The sequence below is a fragment of the Miniopterus natalensis genome, chromosome 13, assembly GCF_054644295.1.
Source record: "Miniopterus natalensis isolate mMinNat1 chromosome 13, mMinNat1.hap1, whole genome shotgun sequence".
In the NCBI taxonomy this organism is placed as follows: Eukaryota; Metazoa; Chordata; class Mammalia; order Chiroptera; family Miniopteridae; genus Miniopterus; species Miniopterus natalensis.
In genome coordinates, this window is record NC_142093.1 from 48044969 (window position 1) to 48072110 (window position 27142).

The 27142-nt window shown below is 42.6% G+C and overlaps 1 protein-coding gene across 1 annotated transcript in view; it reads right to left on the bottom strand.

Annotated features, from left to right (window-relative positions):
* Positions 1–10810: 10810 nt before the first annotated feature.
* SUCLG1 (succinate-CoA ligase GDP/ADP-forming subunit alpha) overlaps positions 10811–27142 on the bottom strand; it is a 32102-nt gene continuing 15770 nt past the window's right edge. The window contains exons 4-9 of the mRNA XM_016202530.2: positions 26054–26266; positions 25861–25918; positions 20294–20377; positions 18409–18560; positions 12544–12732; positions 10811–11057 (exon numbers count right to left, since the gene is read on the bottom strand). Of these exons, the coding sequence (XP_016058016.1) occupies positions 11031–11057; positions 12544–12732; positions 18409–18560; positions 20294–20377; positions 25861–25918; positions 26054–26266 (723 nt within the window). The 3' untranslated portion in view covers positions 10811–11030. The remainder of the gene's footprint in view (positions 11058–12543; positions 12733–18408; positions 18561–20293; positions 20378–25860; positions 25919–26053; positions 26267–27142) is intronic.

Here is a 27142-nt window from a genome sequence, read left to right on the forward strand (position 1 = left end):
GAAAATTTAGTTAAACCACAGCAAAGCCATAATAAGAAGGATTCGTGTCGATGTTAATGTTAACACCAGAGGTTGTATTTGCTGCAAGTAAGCATTGGATCTGGCTTTGAGAATGTTGACGGCTGAGGATGAGAGGAGGGCAGGAAATGTAATGGGTTGCACAGTTCTTACTATCTTATAAACAGAAGCATACCAATTATTCAGTAGAGAGTCGCTCTTGAATTCTGAAAGGAATTTAGCACATGGGACATGAATGATTTAATGAACAATTCTTTTAACAGCAATTTCATAGTAACAGCCAAAACCTTCTTATGCAGCTATTGCCTCAATTCAGACAAAGGGCATAACGTGAAATCTAACCATTCTTTAAGGTTCTAATCAATGTGGTCAGAAAGGTAGCCTTCCGGCTTTCTATGTAGAACAGTAGAGTTATATGCTCGTATCCTTAGTTATACAAATAAACTGCGCCCTGATCTCCAGGCCCCTCCTGCTGGTAGATGCACGCCTGGAGTCCAAGCAACTTTCATCTCGCCGCCTGCCAGTGTCCTCGGTGCTCTAACAAATCTGCTGTCCTTCCAGCGTTTCCGCCAGATGCAGCCGCTGCTCCTGCAGACCCCCGGTGCAGACCTCCCCTGGCACCACTCCGCGGCTGCTGGGCACGGTGCTCTGAGCCCGCTCCGGAGGTCACTCCGGCTCATTGGGCCACGTACGCTGCTACCCACCCGCCTTGGAGAGGCCCGATTTCAGGCACATTGTGAGAGGGAGCAGAGGAGCGGGCTTCTCTGCTGGGACCCAGTGCTTTACAGAGCTTTCCCTGGAAAAAGGCTTGCCCCTTCTGCTCACAGCCCTCTCCCCCCAGGTCTGAGACTTGCAGGCACGACACTAGGCGGGGGGCGAAGCGAAGCGGAGGGACCCAGAAGCAGAGCTCCAGCGTTCACAGCTGGGCTGCCTGGCTCCTTCCTCCCTCAGGATGCGTTCCCCTCTAGAGGCCACTCACCGCCCCCTCCAAGTAGAGTTCGTTTTATTTTGCGCAAATGCCTGGTCTCCCCCAAACCCGTGTAGTTGGCACAATGAGCGCCAGTTCTTCTCAAACTTGCCCGCAGGTTAGAATCACCGAGATGTCTCTGGCAAATCGCAATGTCCAGGGCACGCCCAGGCCAGAGGAGCTTGGGTGGATCCCAGGCATCAGGGTTTTGAACAGTCTCCGGGTGATTCTACGGTGCAGCCAAGTTTAAGGGCCTGTGGTCTAGGCAGAAGCTGAAGTTCATGCCACAAAGGCATCCACAGTTCTCTTTGGTCTCCCAAGACGAACGGAACTGAGAGTTAACTGACCTTGCATGGCGTCTTCACACCCTCAGTTTTGTGCCCTTTATTATAAATGCATCACCTAGAAGGAAGGAAGCTGAGGAATATTCAATAGGAAAAAAAAAAAAGTAAATTCAAAAGTGAAAACCAGAGACTGTGAAGAGTCTCAGTATAATCAGAAAAACAAATTTTATGCTCAGGCAAAAACACATAGCAGGAGTCATCTACTCCCACCTTTGCTTTCTGTTTGTTTTGTGCTGAAATGATATTTTGTAAGGAAAGCGGATTTCAGACTCAGCCTTCCCAGGAAGCCGTCTGCATGTTCTGTTTCAATGATGGCACTTAGAATGATGTATCAATTTCAAGGGGGCGACGTCCAAGCTCATCTCGGGGTTTCCTCGGGCGTTGGGCGTTGTTATTCATGAGGCCCTTTCTGAGCTCTATTCAGGGAGATCTGCAGTGTTTCCAAAGACGGGACCTACTGTAATAAACGAGTCCTTTACATGGGGAAATGAGAAACCTGCCACGTGTGCCAAATGGAGGCAGGCGTGCCTGAGCGAGAGGGACTGATAACATGAGATTAGAGAAAGCAGAACGCTGGCCTAACATATATCACATTTGCCGAGTAATGGAGAATATACCAGCAGTCCACAGGCACGGATGTTAGTATCTAGATCATGCTGAATTGATTTTTTTGATTTTTTTTTTTTTAGAAAGCAGTACCTATGAAAGCTCTAAAACCTAAAATTTGGCCAAATTATGGCCCAGGGATCTGGGACACCTGCCACATCCTGTGAAGACTAAGTACCTTTCTTACTGCTCCTTCCCTGTGACCAGCACAGCACAGGTGTCCCTCCAGCCTAAATATATACAGACCCCCTGTCATCTGTAGTCATCGGCAGCATCTGGGAGGACAGCTCTGCCTGATAACATAGCAGTGGCCACCAGCAGGAGGTGGCAAAGGCCAGGCAGCAAGGGGCTGTGGCTCGCTCCACCCACCTGTTCTGCGTCCCCCTCATAGGGCCTATCCTGGATCTCATCCCGCAGAACCTTCAGCTTCAAGTTCATTTCGTTAATTCACAAGCACTTACAGAGCACCCATTCTGTGCCAGGCACTGTTCCAAGCACTTGTCCGTAGGAACTCGTTCATTCCTTACAGCAGCCTTCCCTGCCAGGTAGGTACCACAGTGCCCTCGGTGTTACAGATGAGGAATCTGAACCCTGGAGAGGCTGAGTAACGTGCTCAAGGTCACACAAGGAGTATATGTGGAGGCGGGTTGTGAACTCAGCTGACTCCTGGCCTCACAGCTCTTTCCCTAACGACTATTCTACCCTGCTTTCCCGGCTACTGTGTGACCTAATGGTGTCTTGCTCTAACAATTATATAACTGTTTAAAAATAGGTCTGTGCTGTTGAAATGTCTTTAAAGTAATTATGAGGGGAAGATTGGGGGAAGGAGACATGCAATCCTTTTATATCTTTAGCCTAAGATCTTACAGCAGTGGTTCTGTAGGAAACTTCATCCTATATCAGAATCCCCCAAGGAGCTTGTTAAAGCACAGGCGGCCACCTCCTTGGAGTTTCTGGCTCAGTAGGGGGACCCCAGAGTGTACACCTCCAACAAGTTCCTGAGCGATGCTGATGCTGATGCTGATGCTGGGGCTTATGCTCTGGGGAACGCACTTTGAGAACCACTGACCTAAAGCACGATTTTTAACTGTCAAGAGACATTAGACAAATACACTTTTGGTTATTAAAGGATTTCATTCTAAGTCATTTTTTATATCATTAGGAAGGAAGGCAAAGAAAAAAGAAAATAAACACAAAAGGGTACGCATAAGATTCTGTGCAGATAGAGGGTGAAGATGCATGATTTTCTTAGCTTTTCTATTTCTGAGAAAGAAAAGAAAAAAAAGATTAAAATTAGTGAGTAAACCAGAAAGAAGTTTCAGGAACCTCTGAGATGGGAGGGATGGGGCTCTCAAGGAGCCTGGGCTGCTGACTGATTACAGCACCTCGTGGCCACATGGCACAGGCTCCACTGAAGGGGGAGTTCATTTAATTTATTTCACAATCCCTCAGAATTTGAACCTTTTTACATATGTCCCCTTGTTCAAATAACCAGTACATTATTATAACTAATTGTCACATCCTTATTTTTTTAAAACGGAACATTGTATAGGTAAAATGTAAGTGATCTGAATGGATGCTTCCATTTAGACTCTCATCAATTACACAATATTTTCTAGAATTTTGTTGTATACTTAACACTGTGCTGAGTTCCCAAGTGGCACCGACCAAGTATAAAACACAGTCTCCACCCGCAAAAAAATTCACAATGCAGCTGGGAAGGCAAGTCACTCTCACTGAAACAGAAAAAGAGCATACAACTATCAGAAGCGAGAGTGATGTTATTCATAATGTATAAAACAAATCCTTTTTCCTTATAATAACATCATCTTAGTGTTTTATTTATTTATTCAACAAACACAAGTTGGGCCAAGTACTGCGCTAGACCTTCCCTGGGAAAAGAAATACATCCTCCTTGCCATTGAGAAGTTCACAGTCTAGGAAACAAAGACGCTTAAACACTGTCTTACCAAACAAATGTGATCAGCAGCGTGACTAGTAACAGAGACCCGCACCGGGTGCTGTTCACAGAGAAGGTGGCCGTGGACGAGGCATGAAAGGTGGGTGGAAAACTGTCAGGTGTACAGGGGTACACTAGAGAGGACTGCGCACCCCGCAGAGGTGCGAGCCCCCTGTTAGGACTCACACCGCCTCCTAAGCACACACGTTCCCATTCAGGCCGGCATCCCAAAGGGAGCAACGATGTGGGCAGTCAGGGTTCATTTCATCATTTAACAGATATACAGGCATTTGTTAAGTAAAGCCTAAAATGTATCATTTTTATTGAAAATTATAGAGCTCTTAATAGGCTCTGAGCATGACCCAAGGAGACATGTATTTCACATCTGCTAGGTACCAAGCACTCTGCCAGACCCCAGCGATGTAGCTGTGAATTACGTACACTCGTAGGCCCTGTGGGTTGGGCATCTTGCATTTGCCTTAGCAATTTTTAAGGAAGAGAGGATTTTAGGTCTCCTGTGAAAGCCTAGGCCAATGACCTGGTCACCACCTGGTCTCATATGCCTGAGAATATGAAGTCCTTTAAAAGCAGGACCATCGCAAAGACTCTCATAGAAAGCCTGCCTGTGAGAGCGATCGCCAGCATTCTGCTGCTGCTCGTCTTTGCAGATTTTATGTATATATAACGGCTCCTCTGTGGGAGACATTTTAGTACTTACCGGCTAATTAGTTTGATTTTGTAGGCAGAGATAAAGTCTGGTGAGGAAGGAAAGTACAGAATCTGTACACGTGGGTTTCTGGGAGTGCGGTGTCCGTCTTTTCCAGCAGAGAGGCAGTGAGCAGGATTCAACAGTGGCCTGAAGGCTGGGCTCCCGTGGCTGACTCTGATCACCAACTGCCCTGAATTCACTCACGTAATAACAACTCCAAGAGAAGGGAAAAAATATTGGGCCCGGCCTCATTTTTAAAAATGCTTTTAGAGGGAGACACATCCTCAACTATAGGGTGTTCCGAAAAAATGTACACACACTTTGAATAATTACAAAGGCAGTGTTAATTAAAATGCATTTCCTTTTCAAGATTGAGCTATCAGCTGTTCAAGTGTGTATACATTTTGGGGGGACACCGTGTATTATCATTATCAACTGTGCACAAGTAGTGTGTAGCTACATTGAGTTCAGGTTGAAGGTTCATCGGTTGACTTTGAATGTCCCGCAGTGGAGGTGGGTGGAGAGTTTGTAGGTTTAAATATCTTAACACAGAATTCGAAACATGCAAAATTTTCTGCTGTTTCCTCCCTTTCCAGAGTATAGCAGTACCTCATATAACCTCTGTTCAATGACCTCCAAGCAGTGGCTGGATCAGAATGGTTTATTACAGTTTCACCCAGAGTCATCCTGATCACCATTGTCCCAACTGGCTGACTTATTACATTCAACACACCCAGGCTCCTGTTGCTTCCTTCCAGTGTGAATGAATTTTGTGATGCATAATTATCTAGTACAAGGCAAAAGCCTGTAATAAAATGTTTATGAGATTACTCCATTTTGGTATATGACTCTAGGTGACCGGGGGCCCTGTACCCTTACATGTCACCTCCTATCTATGAGATACAACAGAAATACAAGGTAATTTGGGGTCTATTAGGGGCATAAAGAATCTAGGAAACCACACCTTGGAGACATCATCAAAATGAAGATTGCAAAAGGAAGCGATTTTGCTGGGGTTTGGCTTTTTATTTCTGAATTTCATGCATAAAACAATTCCTTTGAGCCTTGCAAAGTAGGGTGTAAAAAGTACCGGTTTTTTCTTGAATATTTATTAAACACCAAGTAGGTCTAGGGCATGCCTCCAGGAGTCACACAGAGACATAAAATGCAAGCTCTGCCCATCAGAAATATACAGTCTGCTTGGGAGGCACAAGATAGGTGTAGAAAAGATAAATAGCAGGTCCCACTGAACATCCTGAGGAGCACAGACCATTTGGCTACAGGAAGTCAAATGCTGGACATGGTCTCTAAGACCTTTGGGGCAGATGGGGGATGGAGGAATATTGATGGAAAAGGAGGGGAAGCATGTAGGTTAAAGTTTTGGACAGATTTAGACTTATAGGAAGGTGGATTTTCAGCAGCCAGGTGGGCAGAATGAAAGGGGGAATATACATGATTTATCTCAGGGTTCACCAAACTGCGGCTCACAGGCCAAATTTGTTTTTGTAAGTCCTACCAGCTAAGGGTTTTACTTTTTTAAAAAATATTTTTTTATTGATTTTTTTTTTTTTTTTTAAGAGAACAGGAAGGGAGAGGGAGAGAGAGAGGGGAACATCAACATTGATTGGTTGCCTCCACACCCCAACCAGAGAATTGAATCAGCAACCTGGATATGTGCCCAGACCCAGAATCGAACTGGTGACCCTTCAGGACAGTGCTCAACCAACTGAGCCACACAGGCCAGGGCAGAGTTTTACATTTTTTAATGGTTGAAAAACACTCAAAGAAATATTTTGTGACACAAGAAAATTATATGAAATTCAAATGTCAGAGCTGACAAAATTCTAGTGGATACAGCCATGCTCCTTTGTGTGGTACTGTCTCTGGCAGCGTTCTCACAACAGTAGCTAAGTAGTCACCTAAGATATTTACTATCTGGTTCTTTACAGAAAAGAAAAAAAACCCTGCCTTCCCCTGCTTTATCCCAGGAGCAATCTCCTGGCCAGATCAAAGAACAGGGAAACTGTTGGGTTCCAGGTCATGGTGGGCCATACTGGATCAGACTCCCATGTCCTGGGGCGTACCTTGACTCTCTTCATAAGGATTCATTAAAGGCTTTTGAGCAAGAACAGAGAATAAGAAGAGGTGTGAGGGTGACGATAAAGACAGAGGAGAGGGCTGAGGCAGAAAACAACTTACGAGTATGTCACCTAAGCGCGAGGTGATAGACTGTACTGGGTCCCTTCACTCTTCTCCCGAGGACTGTTTCATGCATTCTTTCTCTTCAACCTTCCAACAGCTCTCCTCCCCTTTCACTCTCAGCTGATGACCATGTCCACATTTCCTTGAGAATTTTTTTAAAAGAAGAAAGAAACCAATAGCAACTTACCATCCTCTCACATGGAATCTCCCTCCAGCTGCACTGAAGGGTGTGACTAATCCTATCCCTGCAGCGCCCCCTGGAGACTTTCAGAGTAAAGTGCAAGCTCTGTCCTCAGGCCCTGCCTTCTCTTTCCCCTGGCCCTGTGAATGCTACCTTATTTAATAAAAGGATCTTAGCAGATGTAATTAAGGCTCTTGAAGAGATAATTGTGGATTATCCTCAGGGAGTGGGAGGAAGAGAGACTAGAGGTCCGAATCCAATGGTAAGTGTCTTTATAAGAGAGACCCAGGGGAGATGTGACAAAGAGGAGGAGGTGACATTGAAATCAAGCAGCAAATGGGTCCGGGCTGCCTGTCACTACTTGAGCCAATTAAGCACAGACAGAGTTGAATCATATATGCGTGTTTATTACAATATTGCTGGCAATATGGGAGAGCAGGGGGATCATCCATGAAACTCTGCTCTCCCGCACCCCCATAAGCCAGCTGCTTATATTGGGTAAAAAGATGAAGATTACATAGGGATGTAGGCAAGGTATAATGCTTATCAGGTTACAAGCAATGAGGGCTGGGGGTCGAAAAGGGTGGGCGCCCCCAGGATTCCATTGTTTCGGGATCAAGGCTGTTAATCTTCCCATGATGATAAAAGTATGAACCACATTCCACAGTTTACTCCCATGTCCCGGGGTGTACAACTCTCGACCCGGTTAGAATGTGCTTTCTCGATTCAGAACCGAACAATCACGGTTAACAGAGCATGATTAATATTTCTGCCCCTAACAACATAAGACAGAGGCAGAGATCAGAGTGATGCAGCGGCGCAAACCCAGGAAAACGAACAGCCACCAGAGCTGATTTCCCCCAGAGCCTCTGGAGGGAGTGCAAACCTGCTGCCACTCTGATTTCAGACTTCATCCCCCAGAACTGAGAGCGTACATTCCTGCTGTTTTACTACCCAGTTTGTGATCATTTGTTATCACAGTCCCAGGAAACTGACAGGGGGCTATTTTTTTGTACTGCCCCTGATGACATTTTTATTTCCACTTAAAAGCTTCAAAACCCTGATACTAATTTAAATCACAAAATTGCTTCAGGATTTAGTATGTCCAATTCCAAGACATAGGAAGTTCCCTTCAGATCTAAGGCTTCTCACCACTTTCATCTTTCCCATCCCCTCACCCACCAGCCAGGGCCTGCTTCAGGCAGGTGGTCAATTGGGGGTGGGCAGCTTCTCCCCTCCCCCTCGCTTTTGCCCTCACCTGCCAGCTGCTGTTTCTCCTCCTTCTGTGGTTGGAGCAGGAGAGCAGGGAAGTTCTAACTTGACCGGAACTATTATAAACTGACTTTGCCTTGCCCAGTCTTGGATAGTGCTTGAGGATGACTTTCCCCCACAGAGTACCTTCCTGTGTTCAGTGCCTCTTCATCCTCACCCCATCACTGGAAACCTGTCACCTGCAGGGACCTTGTTGAAGGTGACATGCTCGTCTCTGTCTCTGGATCACTGCTTATTCCTTTCCCAGCTGCTAGGAATCACCAGAGACCAACCAGATCACATTGCAGAGGCCTCCCCACCCCCAGTGTCAAAACTGAAGTTCTCATGTATTGAAACACCATTAATTCTGCAGCTGAGAGATGCTTTCCTTTCCACACCAGAATACTAATGAGCTGAAAAGCTATTAAAAAGACAGAACTCCTTTATTTGAATAAAAGCCACGAGTGCTGACCTTCACATGGTCCGCTCAATTTTCCCTTGGATAACAGCAGACCTAACCTGGCTTTTGATCTTGGGCAATTTTGAATCTTGATTCTCAATCTGACAGCACTGACACCAGACTCCCGGCCCCCCAGAACCCTGAGGGAATTCTTGATAAAGTGAAATTGATAAAGAATCGCAGTTCCTTTGGCTGTGGCCTTTCCTACAGCTGCTGAGACCACCCTGGCTCACCATCTCAATCATCTGTGGATGGCTCATTAGCGAGAAGAGTGGAGCTCTGGATCCTGACCTCTGCCCTCCAGTTTTGTGCCATCTTGTGGCCACGGACCACACTCTAACCGTGGCCCCTGCCAGGGAGAACCTATCCCACTTGTAGAACAGGTCAAATTCAAAGAGGGTGGTCACAGTCATAACTCACACTGTTGGAATGACTGTTTTCGGTGCCTTTAATGTCACTGAATACGTTGTCTACTCAGTTTCCCTAAATTGCTTAGTGATGACCCAATCATAAGCCCTCCTCACACCCCTCAAGAGAGGGACAGGTCTGGGGCCCAGGCAAAGTGACTAAGGTTTAATTTTCTGTTTTGATACCAACTTGGTAGTAATTTTAGGCTTTATCTTTGTGAATCAGCTCTCCCACCTGAAAAATGACGATAGGTCCATCTTTTCCAGATCTTCTCCATTACAGCACCTCTGTGTCACCCAGGAAACAAGGGACAAAGACAAATTGTCTGGAAACCACATAAGAGAATGGTTTCCTTGGCCAGTGCTACCTACCTCTGAGCCTCAGGTACAAGTTCCATCCTGCCTGCTGTGTGCTCTGGGCAAAATGCTTTGTGCTAGGTGACTTCCAGAGAATCACCCCGAAAAGCCAGCTAGAGAGCAGCCTGGGACCAAGAAACACACACTGCACAGCGGCTCCCAAAACTGCAAAGCAGAGTGCTGGGTTCTCCAAGGACAGTACATTGGCCCGGCCTCCTGACCTCTCCACCTCGAGTCCCAGGCCCTTCACCTCCTGGGCCCTGGGCTGCAGCTGCGGCCGCAGCCCTCACTCCTTTGAATGTTCTAAAGCTATCTTCACTCGTCTCATGGGACACTCAAGAAACCTAACACCATGGCGCACTCACCTACCTACAAACACCCTTTTATTTTTCAACTCCTTAGAGAGCACACCAACAATTTCCCCTGGGGAAAACTGCTAATATAGGGTATAATGCAAAATTCCACTAAGGATTTTCCTGGAGGCATCAGATTTTGCCCCAAATGTGCCCATGCTGACCTATCATGGTATCTGACACCTAGTTGCTCCCCAACTTCCCCAAAACAAGACCTGTTGCTGCTGTCCTGGCCAGCATCCCCAAAACCTCCAGCAGCCGCTCCCAGGGCTTACTGCCCCAGGCACTCGGTGTTCTTTAGCTCCTTGGGTGAGTTCTCCCCATGCCCCACCTTTGCTGGGCGCACCGGTACCTTCTCAGCCCTCAGGTCCCAACTCACAGAGGCCTTCCCAAACGGCCTTTCCCCAAGGACTTCTCCCTAATATTATTGTTTGAAGCTCTTGTTTGTTTCCTTCAGAGAAGTTACACAATTTGAAAATATTTTGTGTCTCTTCCACCTCCGAATGTACACTCCTGAGCCCTCTGTCCAGATTAGTGGTAAGTATCTACAGTAATTGACTCTTGTTGACAAGCTCCCTTTTAAACACAAAGGAGGATGGCTGGCAGCTTTCCTGCTTCCTTGCAGTAAATGTCAACCAAAGAAACGTGGGCTCTGGATGGGGAAGGGAAGAGCCCTCTGCGAACCGCAGAAAAACACAGCATCACTGAAGACACTCCATTTCCCAATTAGACAAAAACTAAAACAGATGAGCTTCTGCCTGTAATCCTGGTGATGATGATGGTGATGGTGGTGGTCACTCTATGTCTAAGATAATTAGACAAATGTCATACTAAAATTTTTAGTCTCATTCTTTCAAAAGATTTAGTTAGAATGTTCTCTACAGAGCCCATTAAAATGCACACACCCAGATACACTTGCATGCACACACACCCCTCAATTTCTCCTACTCCCCCATCCCTTCACGCTGGAGCAATAAAAAGTCCCCAAAGCCATATTCAAATCAAATGGTAGATTTATTGGCTGCCTCTGTTACACAGTGAGGTGACAGCATGTCAATACAGAACTCTCTAAGCCTTGTTTTGGCTTCCGCTGCACTGGAAGCCCAGGGACAGGCACTCAGGCTGACAGTCAGTGGACGACAGAAGCAAACTGCTGCTGGTTCACCTTATACAATGATTCATTCCACAGGCTTAGGGAACTTTCGGTTTTTTCTTTCATAGCATCTTCCTCTTTTCAAACTCCTTCAGAAACAGAAGAGAGGGAAAAGATAAAAGATCCAAATTATATTCATGGTCAAAGTTATTCTGAAACCTCTTCAGGATTCTTTGAACAACGAAAAATTACAGAAGTAAAATGTACCAGGATGAGGGTGCTTGAGTATAAAACAGCAGCTTTCAAATTTGTCTGTGTCAGCTTAGATTCCACTGAGCTAGAGGCAAAGCTTCAGGTTTATGTCTCCTAAATGTGGAAGTCAAGAGGCTGCGAGTTGTGCTATTTTTCTACTGCAGTATTTTTATTAGGAGTTGGCAAACCTGATTGTGTTTATCCAGACCTTTAAAGCAATGCATGAACCGCACTGGCCCGTCTAATAAGGAATGGAAACAGGTTTGCTAAGTTTCTCAGAGAATAAAACTAAATGCAGATTCAGTTAAGATTTGGACAAAATGTCAAGAATGTCAGAAATATCTGTGAAGGAAACAGTACTGACAATCACGTTTCTCTAGACTGTAACAAGGAGAACACATGCGGAGGTGGCTGCTGCCCCTTGCTGGAGGGAAAGGGTGATGCACGTCTCCAACGTGGATTTTTAAGCATCTGCTTTTTCCCCGTCTTCCCCTTTCAAATACAATCTGTCCTCACACACTCTGATGACTCAGATTCTTTCACATACTGCTGCACACAGTGTCGTATTCCAAAGACAGGACCACGCGAAGATTCAGTAAAACAAGTCCATCTTATAACCCTTAAGACAAGGGCAAAGATGGCACAGCTCCCTCAGGAATACAACTTGGGCCTGTTTCCTGCTTAAAAAATGTTGGTTTGCCTGCTTTTCTGTCAAGTCTGTGATCATCATAAAACAGAGCGAGCCTTAAATGACTCTCAAAGAAACAAGCTTAAAGTCGCTACAAAGAGATTACTGAAAATAGTAAATCTTAGAATACTTTAGACCACAGTATCCTACTAAAGGGGGAAAGAAACGAATGTTTAAGAAGCACCCTCCAACCTGAAACAATCATGGCCTCCCAACCCTGCCAGGGCCAGGAACTAGGGCTGGAACCCCCACCCTCCTCCACAAATCTCCCTCCACCCCAAATCCCACTTCATCCAGCTTTAATTTCTTGTTACTCAGCCTTCAACCCCTCCCCCTGGAAACAGAAACCTATGGGATCGGGGTGGCTGTACCCCAAAGGCCCTCCACAGGAAACACCAAACACAAGGCAATTTTGGGCACCGCTCCTAAAATAGAGCCCGTGGTATTTGTGGACTTGGACATGCTTTCTTGTATACTATATCTTGCCACTCACAAAAGAGAAAATCCCAATGGTTAAAGAAGAAAAGTTCTTAATCAGAACATCACTCCTGGTCATGCCTGGTTAGGACATTAGGACATAAACAGAGTTGCTAGGCACTGTTAAGCTGCACACCAGAAAGAATACAGGTAAGACCAGAAGAAAGAGCCATGGCTTCCAGGTGCCCAGAGCAGTGGGGCCAGTGCTAATAGCTCACCTTGTAGATGGTGGATCCCAGCTGCGCGGGCGACATGCTGACCACAACCCCTGCGCTCTGAAGAGCAGAGATCTTCTCCTTAGCTCCACCTTTTCCTCCAGCAATAATTGCACCTGCATGGCCCATTCTCCTGCCAGGAGGAGCTGTTAAACCAGCGATGAAGGACACCACAGGCTTAGCTTTGGGACCCTGAAAAGTGATATAAACACTCTAATGAAGAAGCTGATCAACATCGAGCATCAATTTCACAACCCTGTCAGTAAATGGCTTGGACAGGGAGGGATGTTGTACTAATACATACAAAAAAGCACAGTTGAAAATGCATGTTGCCCTGCTAGGCGTGGCTCAGAGGTTGAGCATCAACCTAGGATCCCTAGGAGATTGCGGTTCAATTCCCAGTCACGGCACATGCCCGGATTATAGCCTTGATCCCCAGTCAGGGGCGTGCAGGAGGCAGCCGATCAATGCCTCTTTCATCATTGATGCTTCTACCTCTCTCTCTCTCCCTTCCTCTCTCTGAATCAATAAAGATATATTTTTTAAAAAAATTATTGAGGATTGCAAAGAACTCCTGTTCATGTAGATTACATCTGATATTTACTGTATTAGAAATTAAAACTGAAAATTTTTACAAATACTTACTAATTCATTTAAAAATAACTTTTTTAAACTATTTTTAAAAAAACATTTAGTGAGAAGAGTGGCATTACTTTACATTTTGGTGAACTTTTTTAAAAATATGTTTTTGTTGATTTTAGAGAGAGAGGAAGGGAGAGAGAGAGAGACAGAAACATTGATGGAGAGAAACATCCATGTCGATCCGCTGCCTTCTGCACACCCCCCTCTGGGGATCGAGCCGGCAACCCGGGCATGCGCTCTGACTGGGAAGCGAACTGATGACCTCTTGGTGCACGGATCAGTGCTCAACAACACAGCCACATCGGCCAGGCCATTTCTGTAACTCTTGAATATCTAATAAAATGCAAACTGATTTCAGTATCTGCTTTTGCACACAATGTACTACAATATGTTGGCAGAAATACAAGAAGAAAATCCAGCCTCACAGGCATGCAGTTGGAAAAGGGAGTTATTTTGAGAGCCTGTCAGATAATTGTGGATATTCCTCTTTGATTCTACATGAACTTCTTCAAATGGTAATTTACTTTTACTTATTTATTTTGTTAATCTTCACCCGAGGATATGTTTAATTTTTTTTTTAGAGAGGAAGAGAGAGAGAAACATCGACATGGATTGGTTGCCTCCTGTATGATACGCGCACCGACCGGGGAGCAAACCTGCAACCCTGGTATATGCCCTGACCAGGAATGGAACCTTTGACCTTTCGGTGTACAGGACAATGCTCCAACCACTCAGCCACACCAGCCAGAGCTCAAGTGGTAATTTCTTAAAGGTTAGAGGCAATGTTGGAATCTGAAACCACAGCAGTGAACTTTTTGTCCTTTGTTACTTTAAAATCTAGTGGTCTGTCTTGCACTTTGAATGGATCTTTAGCCTACGATGATTTTGTAACATGCACTGGCCAGACGGAAAATATAGGTTTGCTGAGTTATGCAGATTTTCCCAATGCTGACATATTTCGTCATTCAGTATCGACAAGTCACACTCATCAGTATCACCATTGATCTCACTAGAAAAATCTTTAGCAGGGAGTCGCTGTCAAGTTCACAGTGGCAGACATAAGTTTCCCAAAATATTAACATTCACTTGAAACCTCAAACTGTATCATTGGCAACAAACACTACAAGTTGTTTTCCTTGACATGGCAGGTTTGCTTTGTTTCATTTTCGAGAAAAGGTCTGCCAAATACCTAAGTCTGAATAGCTAGTTTGCCTGCCAGTTCTTCCTGGTGAAACTAGTAGTCCACGAAAAAAACAGCTAGTTCAGCTCACAACTCAATTGGGAAAGTGCTTTACTTCCCATTTCATCACAAACTGACTCGAGGGTTAAGATTTAATTAAACTAACAATTTTTACTGCTTCATCAAGGGCATTCTTAAATAAAATTGGCTTTTGGTGTTTTGGTTTTTACTGGAGTGCGTGGCAGTGAACGATGACTAGCGCATTTGTGCCCACCGCCCGCATTCGTGCTAGGTGCCAGCAGGCCAGGTTCTACGCGGTTTGACGCTGCCCACTCAGCCGCACCTCCCACCACTCTTCCCTGCTCTTCATCTCCCGGCAATTCCAGGCTGCTCTCCTCTGTCCCTCTGCTGGGAATGTCTGCCGTCCTCCTTGGACTCCTGGCAAGTTTCTACTGAACTTTTAAGATCTCCCAGACTCCTCTTCCTCCATAACCTGTAACTCTTCCTCCACACTCTCCACAGATGCCCTTACAGTCAGTACTCTGGCTGTAACTTATTTCCCCCATGTCTCTCTACTGAACTATGAATGCCCTGAACACAGGGACTATGCCCTCAGTGAAGCAGAAAAGACTCCACACATCATTTATTCACTCATTCAGGGGCTCTACAGAGGATACGAGCATCTCCTATACGAGTGGCACTGATTCCACTTAATTCCTGTGTCCCTATACTCAAATAGTGGGGATACCGCACAAGAAGGAACAAGATTATGTGAGCCTAAAATGCCAAACAAGTTTACACTCCATCCTATAAACAAAGAAGAATCACTTGAGCAGAGAAAAATACAATTGACAGACTTTGGAGGAATTGTAGTCTAAAAATAGGACGTAGAAATGATGACAAGAGTGAAAGCCTAAAAACAGAATGGCCAGTTCAGATGCTATCACTGTAGTCTGAGCAGACACAGAGGAATACTGACTCCTGCCCTTAGTCCCTGAAATCTGACCCCTGGTCCCTCCGTGGCGTGACGCAGAAGCTAAGCAGACCTGGGTTCTCTGCTGTACACCTACCGCAGACAGGTCATTAACCTCCCTGTGCCAGTTTCCTCACTCATAAGAGAAGGACAAGGGGTCGAGAGAAGGGTTACACAATACTACTTTTGCAAATAATTACTGTCATTGTAACAATGATAAAAACAGCAGCTGTAGCAGCACAAACATTATTGAGAGTACACTATATGCCGGGGATTGTGCTAGGTGTTGTATATGTCAACTCAGCTATTCCACTAGAATCTTGTACTTAGTAAGTCTCAACAAAAAGTAGCTCCATAAGAATTACCCAGGGATAGAGAAACATGTGCCAAATGAAACAAAATCCACATTTAGTTTTTCCCATTAAACTCTGAGCTATTCAAGAGATTCAGAGTTGGGCCTAAATACATTTTAAAATTCACTTTAAAAAAAGTGTAATGTTTTATCAGGCTAAATCTGTTTTTCTAAAAGGAAGTCAATTTTCACCTAAATTTCAAACTTTATACTTTCCTGAATTCAAGAGTCCAGTAACATCTTACTCCAATCACCCAACAATCTGCATTATTCTTTCATTTATTCAACATTTATTGGTGTCTACTGTGCCAACGCCTGGGCTGGGCACCAAGGATAGCAGTTCCCTCTGTCCATAACAGTCTGGAGTGACAGTCAGATACTATGCATGCCTTGCAGAAGGAATAAGCAATGGCAAGCGGGAATGAAAACAGCTGGCACGTCAGATGGGGCACAGCTCTGAAACGGAAGGTTAGTGGTGTGTGAGGGGCTGGAACACCACGCTAAGTCTGGCCTTTATCCTACATGTAATGAGAAACTGCAATGGTTTAAAGCCAGGAGGGTGGAGGCACCGATGTCTGTGTTTCAGAAGGGCAGATAATTTGGGAGGCTATAAGCAGGATGCCCTGGATGGCAGGAGGGAAAGGAGTAGAGATATCAGGAGTAAGTTATCTATCGACATGGGCTAGGTGAGATAAGATGAGAGCCTGAACCAGATCAGAAGGACTAATTATAGGCAATGCTCTGAATCTCCACAGACTACTGAGATCTCAGAGACGGATCTTAGTAACTGAGTGGAAACAAGCGATAAGAGCTATAAGATGGTTCTGAGATTTCTGTCTTTTTTTTTTAATATGTTTTTATTGATTTGAGAGAGAGAGGAAGGGAAAGAGAGAGACACTGATGTGAAAGCCGAACATTGATCAGCTGCCTCCTGCATACCTCCTACCAGGGAAAGAGCCTAAAACCTGGGCTTGTGTCTTAACCAGAAATTGAACCGGCAACCTCTTGGGGCATGGGAAGACACCCAACCAACTGAACCACAACAGCCAGGGCTGGGATTTCTGTCTTGAAAGCTGAATAAAGGAGGATGTTGATATGTAATAAGCATTCACACTTAAGCAACAGGTACAGAAAGTGACTCCAGGGAACAAAAAGAAGGACCCAGAGGAAACCAAGGGAGGAAGGGTAAAGCAATTATTGAGGTCACTGGTGACCTCTGCAAAAGCAATGTCAAGAGAGTAAGCTTCAACAGCAGAGGCAAAGAGTTCAATAAAAGCACTTATGCCCTGACCGGTATGGCTCAGTGGTTGAGTGTCGACCTATGAACCAGGTCATGGTTCAATTCCGATGAGGGCACATGCCCAGGTTTCAGGTTTGGTCCCCAGTAGGGCGAGTGCAGGAGGCAGCCGATAGAAGTTTCTCTCTCTTTCTCCCTTCCTCTCTCTAAAAATCAATCAATAAGAGCACTTGCTATGAGCCTGGTGCGACTCTGCTATACGTTCCTAAGACAATGACACTCCACAGTCCTCACAACACTAGGAGGTAGGCACTGCTGTAGCCCTATTTTGCCAAGGAGAAAATTGAGGCACAGGGAAGTTAAGTAACATGCCCAAGGTCACACAGACTCTGAGTAGCAGACAGACACCAGAGTGCTGAGGATTAGGGGGTAAATAAAAAGCAGGGAAAGAGATCCAGAAAGTGAGGAGAAATCTGAGTTACATCTTACACAAAGATCAGGGTTTAAAATCACTACAGAAGAAAATCAAGTATATTTAAAACAACCCTTGAACATTCCTTAAATCACCCATAAATACGCCTTGTTTTGTGTGTACCACCCTGTAGGTGATACTATTAGTTCCTGTAACTCTCCAGAATTCATTATTTTTCTGTGGCATTTGATTCACTCACTCTTCAATTTCTTTCACAAACACAGAGAGTTACCTCCTCCCACTTGCCTGGCCCCCTGAAGATGCTTCCTCATTCCTGTGTCAGGGACATCCTGGAACTCCTCGCTTGTTTCCCCCCGAGGTCTCTGTCACAGCGTCCAAAGCCCCCAATCACTGAGCGGGGGCTGGGGGCACCAAGGTGCTTCAGTCCTTATCACGCCCTCTCTTCTTCACTCCAAAAATAGAGCCTAATCCCCTTAGGAATGAAATTAATATACAATTCCACACCGCTTTTTACGTTTAATCCTGAGAGAGGCGACAAGGACAGCCTTCATTGGGCGCAGGTAATAAAGATATTCTACTTGACCTCTGGAGGAAAGTACTACTCTGCAAAGAAAGTCTGAAGCTAGAGGGAGGTGAGACCCTGGAAAAGGGTATAAGGACCTTTAGAAGATCAGATTTGAAAAAGAGAAAGAACACTTATATTCCCCTAAGATCAGGAGAACGAAAAAGCATGTTGGCAAATCCAGGGAGGGCTTTCAGGCCGATGACCTGAATGGTTCTCGGTTCAGCAGGACCGCTCACCTGCCCCACGTGTGAAGCAATACCTGGGGAGGGAACTCAGAGCAGAGAACAGGCACCACGGGAGAGGGGGACAATAAGCCCAGACAGGGTTTTCTAAGTGACCGGTACTAAAGGCCCAGCTCAGAAAGAGTTTGAGTTTATCCCTCCTGTTTTCTTGAAAACTTAATCTTTGAAAAAATAAAAATAACTTCCAAACAAGCCAGTGGTATTATTCAAGAGCAGAGGTATGTTTTGCCAAAGCCAAACTTACTGAATTATGTTGCTTCAAAAATTCTGCAGCATTTTCTTCTGCATTACCACCAATTTCACCAATCAATATGATGCCTTCTGTGGCCGGATCATTCAAAAAGACTTCCAGGCAGTCAATGAAATCTGTTCCATTGAAAGGATCGCCTCCAATGCCTGAAAAAGTCAAAGAATATCAGCAAACACGAAAATCAGGTCGAGAAATGTTGTTTCAACTGGTTTCTTATTTTGCCTACCCCCTCACCAATATTTTCAAATGTATCATTACTCTTGCACTAAACTTTTTTTTAAAAATCACAAAAATGGTACACTTATTTGTTTATAATATTACATGAATCCTAAATGATGTTTGGATTCCAATACAAAGAAAAACCTCTTTTTGCTTTAGCTCCTTCATCGGTCCTCTTCCCTCCCACAAAATTATCCCTGGATAGCTGTTTAAAAATGAGCATTTTAAGAAAATGTAGGTTTGGGTTACGAGAGAGAATGTCTTCTCTGATTAAACATTTAACAAATTTCTTTGCACAAAGTTAACTCTCAGATGAGGCAAGTTTCAGAGGAACCACTCTCAAGTGTCAAGACACAAGTCCCAGTGAGGGACAGGGTGGAGGGTGCCCTGACTCCCTGTCCTCAGATCCGAAGTGGGTGAGGACAGAGACACACATAGGGGCTCTACGCCACACACATGACTTTTAAGAACAAGTACCTGGAGAGAATTGAATGTTCCTTACAGACTGGATGCCACTTTTTTTAAGTTATGAACTCACTGAAGGCAGGACTAATTTCCTACCTTTAATGCATCTCTGAAGCATGAAGCTCAGGAAGGGAAGCAGCATTTATGAGTGACAACCATGTGTCTTAGCACACGTTAGACCTGCCATCTCCTAATTCTTCCAACCTTTCTGTGACAAAGGCATTATTAGTCTCGATTTACAAACTAAAACAGAAGGTGGAGATGGAATTGGAAACAGTTTCAAAACATTTTTTATTCTCCATCAGACTGTTACCTAAAGTCTAAGATTGTGTTTTATACACAGAATGGCCCAACTCATGTTTCCAATACTGACTTTATGGATTTGAGTCTTAATAAAAATACTCCATGGCCATATTTTAAAATTTTTTTATTATAAAAAGCTATTTTTGAAAGGTTTTTAAAAGATATTATAAGAATTTAAAGAAATATTTATGAAAATGAGAAACCTGCCTGGCTTTTGGCAACAAATACCAAAATTATTTTAAAATGTAAAAGGCTTTTTAACTTCTAAAAGTAGGAGGCAGTGCCCTAGCCAGTTTGTTCAATGGTTAGAGCATCAGCTTGCAAACTGAAGGGACCTGGGTTCAGTTCGAGTCAAGGGCAAGTACCTTGGTTACAGGCTCGATCCCCGGCCATAGTCAGGGCGCGTGCAGGAGGCAACCAATCGATGTTTCTCTCTGTCTCCCCCTTTCTTTCTCTCTAAAATCAATTAAAAAAACATATCCGCAGGTGAGGATTAAAAAAAAAGAATCAGATAATGAATGGTAGAAAATTCAGTAACTGTGAAGCATTGAATTTTATACAGCTTATAATGAAAGCAAATGATAATTATATCAACAAAAGTCCTAATATCAAGGAGTGCTTGCTCATGACAAGCAAAATAAGTGGTGTTTTCAGACACCAAAAATCTCCCGAAGCCACATGTCTAAGGATATTTATTCTTCAACATGGAATCTTGGACTATAAATCTTGAAAAATGCAGCAGAGCTTCACACTTATGCAAATTAATTTCAAGATCATAACATCTTTTTAACAAAATAGTACTAAAACCTCTTGCAAATAATCAAAACAATTATTATGGGCTCATTCAATGAAAATACCACATTCCAATAAAATTTTAGCAAAAATCACTTACCAATGCACAACGTCTGGCCCAGTCCAACCTGTGTTGTTTGGTGAACGGCTTCATAAGTCAGGGTGCCAGATCTGGACACAATACCTTAAAGAGAGAGAGCTCAAAAATATTAGATTGTGTCCAGACGACAGATGATCACAGGATAAACTGAATTAAGATATGAGTACATATAAAATCCATTCCATGATCTGTCCCCCAAATCAACAATATCTTCAAATGACGAAATAGGGAGAAAAGGCTTAAATTAAAGCAGGAAGGTTTACAAACTTAGATATAGGAGAAAGCACATTATTAGTTAGGGTTATTTTATGACCTATAAAAAGCAGCATAAGAAAGACCTAAATTACCTCTTCTAAGAATCTTTGAGAAGGGAATAATAATATCCATGTGAACTTGGTGAGTACAATCCTGATTAGGGTGGCAGAACATACAGATTAGACTTACAGATACCCAAACTTAAACCACCAAAACCTTCAGCCTGCAGAACTGCCATCAGTCACACTTACCAATGCTATCTATCTTTCCCCGAACTATTTTTCTAATAATTTTCAAACAATATATAGGCTTTAAAGAAAACTGGGAAATAAGGTCACAGTCCGTCTGAGTTCAAGTCTACTGGGTAATCTTTATACAATGGGACTCTGTGAAAGGACCTAATTTCACATCTGCACAAGGTGTGTATACCTAGGGGTGGGGGTGGCGGTGGGGCAGTGGCAGCTAGACCGTCTTCTCTTTTCTAATCTTTACCCAAGGATATTTTTTCCATTGCTTTTCAGAAAGAGTGGAAAGGAGAAAGAGAGAAAAAAAAACATCAATGGGAGAGAGACACATCAACTGGTTGCCTCTCGCACGTGTCCTGCTCAGGAATAGAGCCCAAAACTGAGGTACGTGCCCTTGGCTGGAATCAAACCCGGGACCCTTCAGTCTGCAGGCAGACACTCTAACCACTGAGCCAAACTGGTTAGGAAAACTGTCTTCTCTTTATAGCTCAGTAAGTTTGGCTGAGCTACAGAAAGGAAATTTATTTCATGCCACAACCTACATATATAAAATGAGTGGATCCCTAATTTTAGTAAGTTGAGTTTTCTAAGAGGAAGAAATAAGACTGACCCTATTTGCAGATGACATGATTGTCTACATAGAAAATACAAAATTCGGAATCTACCAAGAAACTCCTATCAAGTTCAGCAACAAAAATCAATTGTGGCCCTAGCCAGTTTCGCTCAGTGGTTAGAGCATCAGTCCACAGACCGAAGGGTCCCGGGTTTGATTCCGGCCAAGGGCATGTATCTTGGTTGCAGGCTCCATCCCTGACCCCGGTGAGGGCACATGTGGGAGGCAACCAATCGATGTGTCTCTCTCACATCAATGTCTCTGTCTCTTTCTCTCTCTCTCCCCTTTCCACTCTCTCTGAAAAGCAATGGAAAAAAGTCCTAGGGTGAGGACAGAAATAAATTTAAAAATATATTTAAAAAATCAATTGTGTTTCTATGTATTAGCAATGAACATATGGACACTTATGTTCATTGCTATTTTCATTGCTATGAAATGAATTTTTATTGCTATGTTCATTGCTAATTTTCACTGGAAAATTAAAGTACAATGAAATTTACAATTTTAAAGGAAAAAAAATATTAGGTGTAAATCTAACAAAACAGGTACAGCACCTGTATGCTAAAAACTACACAATGCTGATGAAAGAAATCAAAGGCAATCTAAATAAATGGAGAGAAATACTGTGTCCACAGATTAGAAGATTCAACAGTAAAGATGTCTATTCTTCCCAAACTGACATCTAGATTTTAACACAATTCTTATCAATATCCAAACAAGAGTTTTTATAGATATAAACAAAATCATTCTAAAAATGATATGAAAAGTAAAGAAACTAGAATAGCTTAAATAATTTGAAAAAAAAAATAAAGTGCAAACAATCAGTCTATCCAATTTCAAGACATTATTACATTTACAATAATCAAGACTGTGTGGTACTGGTGTTAGGCATATTAGTCAACGAACAGAAGCAAGAATCCAGAAATAGACCATTCTTGACATAAATGCAAAAACAATTCAATGGAAGAAGAAATTTTTCAATGAATGATGCTAAAGTAACTGGAAGCCAATAGACACTAAAAGAAAAACTTTGATCTAAGTCTCACATCTTATAGAAAAATTAAATGAAATTGAATCATGGATTTAACTGTAAAACTTTCAGAAAAAAGATAGGGATCTTGCTCGGCAAAGAGTTCCTAGACTTGACAACAAAAGCACACCTCACAAAAGAAAAAAATTAATAAATTAGACTTCATCAAAATTTAAAACATCTGCTTTCTGAGCAAGGATGAAAGGATGAAAACACAAGCTACAAAGTGGGAGAAAATATTTGCAAACCACATATCCAAAAAGTATTAGAATCTAGAATAGATAAAGAGCTCTCGAAAGGCAACAGTAAAAAAGCAAATCATCCAATCAGAAAATGAACAAAAAAACCACGAAGACACATTTCACTAAAGAAGATATACAGGTGACAAATAAGCGCATGAAACGTAAATTAATACCATAATAATGTACCACTGAACAATTATCAGAATGGCTAAAATAAAAAATAGTAACACCACAAATGCTGGCAAGGATGCAGACCACACATACCTTACTGATGGAAATGGAAATGCTATGGCCAAAATGGATAAAAATTTGGCAGTTCCTTAAAAAAACGAACATGCAACTATCGTACACACCAACAATTGCACTCCTGAGCTTCCCAAGGAAATGAAGACTTTTGTACATACAAAAACCAGTACACAAATGTTTATATGTTTATAGAAGCTTTATTTATAACAGCCCCTAACTGGAAACCCAGATATCTTTCAAAAGGTGATTGGTTAAACAAATTGTGGTAAATTCATACCATGGAATACTACTCAGCAATAAAAAGGAATGAACTACTGATACATTCACAACCTGGATGAATCTCCAGAGAGTTACACTGAGTGTGAACAGCCAGTACCAAAAGATTACATACCATATGATTCCATTTATACAGCATTCCTGAAATGACAGAATTATATAAAGGGCAAACAGATTTTAGTCGCCAAGAATTAAGAAAGGGGTGGAGCAGGAAGGAAGTAGGTGTAGCTATAAAAAGGTAACTTGAGGGATCTCTGTGGTGACGGAAACACCCTTTATCTTCACAGATCAATGTCAAGATCCTGGCTGTGACCTTGTATTACAGCTTTTGCAAGCTGTTACCACTGGGGGAAGCTGGATAAAGGGTACACTGAAATCTGTCTAGATTATTTCTTGCAACCATATGTGAACTGACAATTACCTAAATATTAAAAAGTTTAATTAGCACTTTGACTCAGTAGCTAGTGTCGGCCCAGGGACGGAAGGGTCCCGGGTTCAATTCTGGCCAAGGGCACATACTTCACTTGCAGGCTCGATCCCCAACCAGGGCTAGTGTGGGAGGCAACCAATCAGTGTGTCTCTCTCACATTAATGTGTTTTTCTCTCTCCCTCTCCCCCTCCCACTCTCTCTGAAAAGGCAATGGAAAAAAATATCCTCAGGTGAGGATTAAAATTTTAAAATTAAATTAAATTTAAAAAGTTTAATAGAAATAAAATTTTAAAAAGGATGGAGGGGTCATGCATGTCTTGTGTGGTTGAAAGTAAAAATAACGTTTCTCATAAGAGAATCAAAAAACATGGTACCATTAAATACCAAGTTGGAATCCAATCACTTCAATAATATTCATTCAGCTGATATATACTTCTATGAACTCATTAGCACAAACCGGAAAGTCACTATACTATTGTACTGCTATCGTATTACATTATGTATGTCCCAAAAAATACTCAAGGGGTCAAAAAATCCTTCCTTCCCCTACCTGTTAGCTTAAGGATGTGAAGACAATAAGGCTTCTGAGGACTGTGGCACTGGTATCAAAGTAGAACTAGTCAGTGCATATAGTCATCTTTCCTCTCCTCACCTCCTTGAAAATCTTGTAGTATCACATAGTTTCTTTCAGGTGAATTTGTTTTAAAGTCCTTTTCAAAGGAATTAAATCAGTGTGTTATGTCCATTCAGAGAACCAAGGTCTAAAGGACTTCCCTCAACTTCTCAGTTTTTTGCTTTTTAGGTTTATGGGCATGTAGGAAAGCGGGGTAGTGATAAGAAAGACAACTCAGCACAGGCGCCCCCCTTCTTCCATGCTCACCTCAATTCTATAGCAGCAGCCATTCAAAGCAGACCAAAGAGCATAAAAAAATATTCAGATATGACAAGAACATCAGTGACTAAATGGGCCAGGCCCCCACTAGAACTCGGATGGTCTATGGAATTCCCTTGGCAAGTGTCCTACAGGCATCAGGGCTGCCAGCTCTAAGAGACATTCGTAATGAAGAATGTAGTTTACAGAACCCAGTCCTGTAAACTATAAGCTGACATTCACTTACTGTGTTGATTATTCTTACTATTATTAATAGTCATGGCTCGTAGATAAATTACTGTAACCATCAAGTATTGTGGAAACAGTATAGCTTTGTGAGAGTTAGGTGTGAAGAGTATAACAACAGGCATAATGGGCTTTGAAATGTTAATCTGGTTATTACCTCAAGAACTAAACAAGCAGCAGTGCAATTTTCCCAAAACATTTTGAGAAAGTTTGTGATATCCAAGAGGGCAAAGTAATTATAGGGCAGGACACAGAAAAACTAACAATAAAAATATTCACATATATCTGACAAAGAACTTCTATCCAGAATATATATAGAAACCCCATAATCAACAATAATACAATGCAACAAAAAAATAATGTACAAAAAAACCTGAACAGGTAATTCACAAAAGAAGATATATAAATAGCCAATAAGCACATACAAAGGTGCTCTACATCACTAGTCATCAGCAAAACTCAAAACCACAGTGAGGTATCATTTCACTCTCAGTAGAATGGCTAAAATTAAAGACTGACAATATAAATAACTGTGAAGATGTGGAACAACTGGAATGCTCAACCACTGACGCGGGGATGGCAAAAATGAACAGCCACTCTGCAGAATTTTTTTACAATTTCTTAATAAGGTGAACATACTTCAACCCTGACTTAGCAATTCCATTCCTAGGTATCTGACCCAAGAGAAACGAGAACGTGTCTACAAGGAGACCTGTACATAAACATTCACTTTAGCCTTATTTATAATGGCTCAAACCTGGAAATAACCCAAATGTTCATCAATGGGAGAAGGGACAAATTGTGCTCTCATTACATAACTGAATATTAGTTAGCAATAAAATGAAATTAACTACTGACACATGCAAACACGTGGAAGAATCCATGGCGTCTGAGCAGGAAAAGAATCTTTTAACATACCCCCAAAATACCTTCATTGATTCTATAGAATCATTACAGCTTCTCAAGCTCATTTAATTCAGGATATAGAATTGATTCACTACAAAACTTCTCTGGTAATTAAAATGAATTTGACTTACACAGTCACAAATTCTCTTTGTAAATTCTGAGTTTAGGGCAAAGAATTTTTTTTTAATCTATGAGAAACATACTCACCAATTCTTCCTTTCTTGTGAATATGTCCAGGCATGATGCCAATTTTACATTCTCCAGGCTGAAGGAGGAAATCATAGTTTCAGAGAAGTGAAAAAAATTGTAACTCATAGGTCATACACACAAGTACATCTGGACTGATCCAAAGGTAATGAGCCTGTGAGAGGCTAAAACTGGGCTTCTTTTGTACACTCACATTGATGACTCCCGGGCAGTTTGGCCCAATCAGCCTTGTCTTTCCCTGGCGCAGTATTTTGTGCTTGACCCGTACCATGTCCTGCTGTGGGATACCTTCAGTAATGCACACGACCAAGGGCATTTCTGCCTCAACAGCTTCATCAATGGCAGCAGCAGCAAAAGGAGGAGGGACATAAATGACAGACGCTGTGGCCCCTGTCTGTTCTTTGGCCTGAAACATTAACCATAAAGCACTTTATTCTTGGTTAAGTCATAATCATTGAAAAATGAATACAATACCATGATTTGAATAATGTCTTGGGGTCATAAAAGGACACCACCAGGGGCCATGGGATGTCTTTGTGGCCTCCTCTCAACCCTCTTGTAATGCTACTGAATTTAAAGGTTCTGGGACATCCCTCAGGTGATGGCATATCAATAAACCTGAAAGCACTGCCTGATTGGCATTTGTGTCCCTCATTCCTGTGGCCATGTTTATTTTTGTTGCTTACAAGACACTGTATCACCTATTCAGTACTAAAGATCCTATAGCTCCTCAGGAGAAAAAGGACTACTGAGGTCCTGAACCTGGGAACTAGACTCTCAAACATCTTTTTAAAAATATATTATACTTGCCCCGGCTGGGTAGCTCAGTTGGTTAGAGCGTCGTCCCGATACACAAAGGTTGTGGGTTTGATTCCTGGTCAGGGCACATACAAGAATCAACCAGTGAATCATAAGTAAGTTGAACAATAAATCAATGTCTGTCTGTCTACCTATCTGTCTCTTTATCTATCAATAAATAAATTATATGTATTATACTTAATAAATATAAGAGACACCAAAAATGAAGTGTTTTCTCAGCTGACAATTTTTACTCTAAGTGCACATTTATTAGAAATAAACTAAAAAGCACATGTATAAGTGGCCACAGAATAAGACTGTGGGTGAAATAAGCATTAGGGTATATTGTACATCATCTTTCACAATGCAAAGCACTTAAAGACCATCAATGTGATCATCCTTCTCTATGTGGACACGAGCCTGCGTTTGGTCTTTCATACTCTGTGTATATCAACACAGATGTATCCTTCCCACTTCCACATGT